General features: G+C 46.0%; 1 protein-coding gene across 1 annotated transcript; it reads right to left on the bottom strand.

Annotated features, from left to right (window-relative positions):
* Positions 1-6: 6 nt before the first annotated feature.
* Positions 7-4,718, bottom strand: LOC112457541 (the record flags this gene model as incomplete). The annotated part of the gene is made up of 3 exons (XM_025020677.1): positions 7-1,713; positions 2,854-3,276; positions 4,443-4,718. Coding segments are annotated over 3 exons (1,860 nt in total), but the record flags the coding sequence as incomplete, so codon positions are not given.
* Between the last annotated feature and the right edge of the window lie 531 nt (positions 4,719-5,249).

Below are 5,249 nucleotides of genomic sequence, written 5' to 3' on the forward strand. Positions count from 1 at the left end.
ACATCGCGAGTCTCTCCATCCCGGGCGGACGCACACGTCGTAGCCATAAAATTCCCTAACGATCTCTGGGCGAGATCTCTCAAAAACGCGATGCCCTGGCCCCGGAAGATCTTCCATCTCCCTCGGAGGGCGCTACGTTCACCCCTGTTCGAGTATCGCATGGGAGAGTGAACAATTTCGGAGTTTCCTCCTCTGTCTAGGTTGTCCTCGAAGTCCTCCTTTTCGAGATTATCGCAAAATTGGAAGAGATCCGAAATATTTCGATCTTCCAGGCTTTGAAGAAACCGAGCCATCAAGATCGTTCACGGAGTGCGTCGAGTGTCTCCATATTCAACGGAGTCCGTTGTCCAAACGATCCTGGGCAAAGAGCTCGAGGGAAACGAACTGTCGAGCGCTAAGAGCCCAGTTCCTTGTTCTCGAGCTCATCGCGCGAGCAGGAAAGGGCTTCACCCTCCCGATTTTGAAAAGATCAGCAGCGATCTTTCGGCGCGCACTGAGCATCCTCAGTACTTGTCCTGGTTACAGTTCCCCGCGAGATAGGCTTTCTTTATCCTAGGCAGACACGGTCTCGACCATGGACTTCTTGATGATCTCGCCGAAGTTCTCGTCGCAGTCCTCAGACGCGCCATCGGGCTGTTGCTCGCTGGTGACCTGACCGGGCTCCATCATCTCCGCGACCTTGCCGTGAGTACCGTAAGTACTGTGGTGCTGCTGCGGTTCGTGCATCTCGCCGTAGTACGAATACCTGCCGCTAAGGAGTTCCGAGAAGGGCTCGAGCTTGTTCTGCATCTGCTGCACCACCGTCGCATTCATCGGCTGCACCGAGTTGGTGAGATTCGTGTACTGCGCGGTACTCGTGGCGTCATCCTGCGCGAACACCGTCACGTCGTAGGACGAGTGCTGTTGCTGTTGCTGCTGCTGGCTCTGCGACGGCTGCGGCTGCATTTGGTGCACCTGGCCGGCGCAGCCACCCTGAAGACCGGTGCCCGCGGTGTCCTGGGGCCCGCCGTAGGGCCCGTAGTGCGCGAAGGCGGCCGGATTGGGCGGTGACTGGAACTGCGGCGGCTGGAACCGCGACGAGGATGGTAGACTCGCGTATCCGTAGTCCTGATACGAGGATTGCTGGAAGCTCATGCCGCCACCGCCATTGCCAGCACCACCGCCACCGTTAACGGCACCGCCGCTCTGCACGCCGGGCGAAAAGCTTTGAAAGGCCTGGCCGAATTCCGGGTGCAGTTTCCGTTGCACGACGACCGATTGGCTGCTATCCACCGCGTCTTCGCTCGCGTAACAGTCGTCCCTGATGGCGTACAAGTCCAGACTGTCCTCCCGCGTGCCGGGCACTTCCGGTTGGCAACCAGCCACGCCAGCTCCGACACTCTCGTGACCCGTCTCGTAGTGCAAGGTCGTGAATCCGCCACCTCCCCCGGGTCCCGTACCCGGGATCGCGCACGCGTCGCCGCCCACGGTAGCGTCCATTCCCAAGGAACCGATGTCTCTCAGGGAACGAGCACCCCTACCTTGTCCCTGATTGTCCACTAGATGATCGTGATCGCCGCCGACGTCCTCCTCGCGCTGCTTCTTTTCCAACTCTAATCGCATCAGCGTATGGATGAAATGCGTTCGCACCCGCACAGGGTTAAATTCGATCCTGCCTGTGCTGTTCGCGCAACCGTCCCGCGTGCAGCCGCAAGGGAAACCCGGTCGATCCACCTGGAAACCGAATACAATGAAAAATCGTTTAACATTTCTCTGAATCGGTCTTTTTTTGCAGGTAAAGAAAGATCGATCCCAAGCTTTACCCGTTAATCCTTCAGCTTATCCAGTTAAACTGATCTGAACTGATTGTGAGTAGAACGTGTTAACAAACAGGAAGATTAATCGTCGGAAGAATTCAATTCAACGGCGGTCTTAGAAAATTTTGACAGATTAATCTCCAATTAATACATTGAGCTCAAACTGGAGAATATTAAATTTACACGAATTTTCGTGAGTTTTTAAAAAGGAGGTTAGAAGATTTCAATTTTTCATTTCGCATTCAATCAAAGTTTCTTAAATTTTACATATTTGAAGGATGTGCTCTCTCCTTCTAAAACGTTTCGTTAGAAACCAGATAGCCAAATTATCGCGATATAAAGGGAAACAAGACCGTTTGATATACAATCAGTTTAGAAAAAAAATATTATTTACGATCTGAGCTGGATCTTGATAGCCTAATAATATTTATAATTAGGAAGGAGATACATGTTATATATATTTTACTATTCCAATGGAAACTGTGTTTTAAGTCCAACAAATTAATTGGTGCGCAGTTTACTAGGTTGCAAAATATGTTATACTATGTACTAAATACACACAGAAATATTATTAGACTACCAAGATCCAGCTCGAATCGTAAATGTCATTTTTCTTCTAAATTATCACATTGAATCATTCAATTCATTTATAAAAGTAGAATGTTAATTCTACTTGTGTTCTGCGAATCTCTCTTTCTCTCTCTCTTTTTTTCTCTCTGTACAATAACATTAATAATAATTAGAACAAGAGAATAATGTAGATTTGTCGTGTGGAGCTTTTTACGATAACATTGTGAAATTAAATTAAATACACAAATTGTATGCTTGCTTTATAAAGCTCTCCAAGTATAGATTTATGTATAATATTATATATATATATATACATATATATATATATTTAAATATATTTATACTATAATATATGTATAAATATATATATTTTTTTTATCTCTTATCATCTTCATTATTTCATGCTTGTATGAGTCTACTGTGTGATAGGCGTATTCCAAAATTTCAATTGCTCTATTCTACTCTTCTCTCTCTTTCTCTTTCTCACCTGACACTTTACGTTGGCCCTGCTACAAGGACAGCTCTCGGGATCGCAGTATCCTTTGCAGCCGCATCCGCAGTGTTCCCTGCTGGCGCGGATATCGCGGCATTCGTCCTTCTCGACCCCGTCTATCCTCCGGACCCCGGCGGCCCGGAGAAGTGCCCGGCGCTGCCACGTGGGCACCGGCTGCAGGAAGTAATAGCTGTCGATGTCGAGCTCCTCGTTGTCGCTCGGCTCCTCGTCGGTGTCGTCGCTCGGGTCCTCCGAGCTCGACGCCGTCTCGGTCACGCAATTGGTCGCGCAATTGCGCTCGGAGCGCAACTGCGCTAGTCGCGCGCGGTGAATCCGCCTCTGCTCGGCTGCGTGCTCCGACAACGAGAACCTCTCCGCGTGCGTGTGCGTCGCGTTCATGCCCAGAGTGCTGCCGCCCTATAACCGGGTGGATCGATCTCTCGCGTCTCTTTTGCATAAATCCGCACAAACACCATGAGTATATTTACGTATTCAATGATCGGAATTGAGCTTTCGAAACACAAACAGTAAGAGAACAACAAGCGTATATTGATAATAACGTATATCGATGATAAAAAAAGGACTCTTTGTCATCCTACTTTTATAAACTTCAAACTTGTATGAATTTACAAATCGAAATAATAATAGACATAATGATAATAATAAAATATAATTGTGATATACAAATAAATAAAAATAAACTCAGCAATAAAATATGAATGATATTACGCTATTATCGTCAGATCGGTAAACAAAATTTGTTCATTTCTTTCCCTACTGGCTGAAACCTTACGTGGAACTAATAAGTAACGTTATATCACGATGCCATAAAATTTTATTGTAAAGTAATGGCACACAAAAGGAAAAGGGAATCGACGGTGTCTTATACAAATTTGATAGCGAATATTATCGTGGTATTATCGAATGGTATTATAAATGACGCGAGGTAGAGAGGGAGGAATTGAAAGAGGAGTTGTCTCGCGTGAACGCGATTGAAAGAAAGAAGGATTGATCGTATCTTTATATACATATAAAATCGATCGCGCTCACGAGGTGGTTTTACAAATGACGGCAAGATTTTCCGTCATATAAATAACTTTGGACGCTTGTTAGTCATTCTCTCCCGGTCCGTATAAATAAAATCTTGATATCGGCAGACATAGTGAAATAAAAAAATATCTCTTGCCTCGATGATTTATGCGCGATTATATAATATAAAGGAAAAGAGAAAATGGTGAAAAAGTAAATAAACAATAATAAATAATTAATATGTGAGAAGACAATTAGAAGCTTTATAACGAGCAATGCACGAAGCGTATTGATTGCAAAGTGAACGATAGCGAATAAACAGACAAATGAATACATTTTCCATATTCATACTCTACCGGAACAATAGAATTGAATTGGAATAAAAAAATATACGAAATTAAATATGCGGCATTCAACGAACCATTTTTTGCAAGTGTAGCGAGGCAGTCAGACTATAGACATAAAGGAAAGACATATCGCGAAATGTTAGCACAAACGTTGTCCGCGAGCTGAAAGGGCCAGACGGGAAGGAGGGACCTAATTTTCGGACTTACCTGGGAAGGTACGCAGGTGAAGCCCTGCGCCCTGGAGAAGTAATAAACCGTCACCGCGTCGAAGTGGATGTTGCGCTTCTTCTTCAGGGGCTCGTCGACGTTGCCCCGCGACTCGTCGCTCTCCATGCAGTCGGTCAATCTGCGCTTCAGGTTGCTCTTGGCCGGAAGCGCCCGGAAGCTCGTCAGGGGCAGCTGGCCCGGCGTCCCGGACGACCCCGAGGACGCCGCGTAGGCCTCCAACTGATTTACGCCTGAAAGACACGAGATAACAAATCTCTAACGAAAAGGCACGTATATAAGACGCTTTTTCTCGAGTTTCACACGAACCGCGAAGACGATCTTAAGATTCCGGCACATTACGACGACTTATCGAGAAAGAAAACTTGTGAAATTTTTTTTGCGAAAATTGAAGTCGATATCTGTTAGCGAGAGATTCGGGGGAAAGTAACGGTTTTTTTTTTCATCAAAGGGGAAGAGTCCCTCGTGGCGACGGGGAAATTCCTTTTCGTCGATAAACAACAAAATTCCTTATTCGTCCTTCAAAGCAGGTTGCCCGCGACGAGATATTAATTCGAGGGTTAGGCGTTGAGATAGAAGTCGACTGGTTGACATTTTCGCCGTGAAAAGTGTTTTCTTTTTCATCAAAGAGGAAGAGTCCCTCGTGGCGACGGGAAATTTTCTTTTCGTCAATAAATAACAAAATTCCTTGTTCGTCCTTCGAAGCAGGTTTTACCGCGACGAGATATTAATTCGAGGCTTAGGCGTTGAGATAGAAGTCGACTGGTTGACATTTTCGCCGTGAAAAGT

The sequence above is a fragment of the Temnothorax curvispinosus genome, unplaced genomic scaffold (genome assembly GCF_003070985.1).
Source record: "Temnothorax curvispinosus isolate PA1 unplaced genomic scaffold, ASM307098v1 QBEX01007835.1, whole genome shotgun sequence".
Taxonomy (NCBI): Eukaryota; Metazoa; Arthropoda; class Insecta; order Hymenoptera; family Formicidae; genus Temnothorax; species Temnothorax curvispinosus.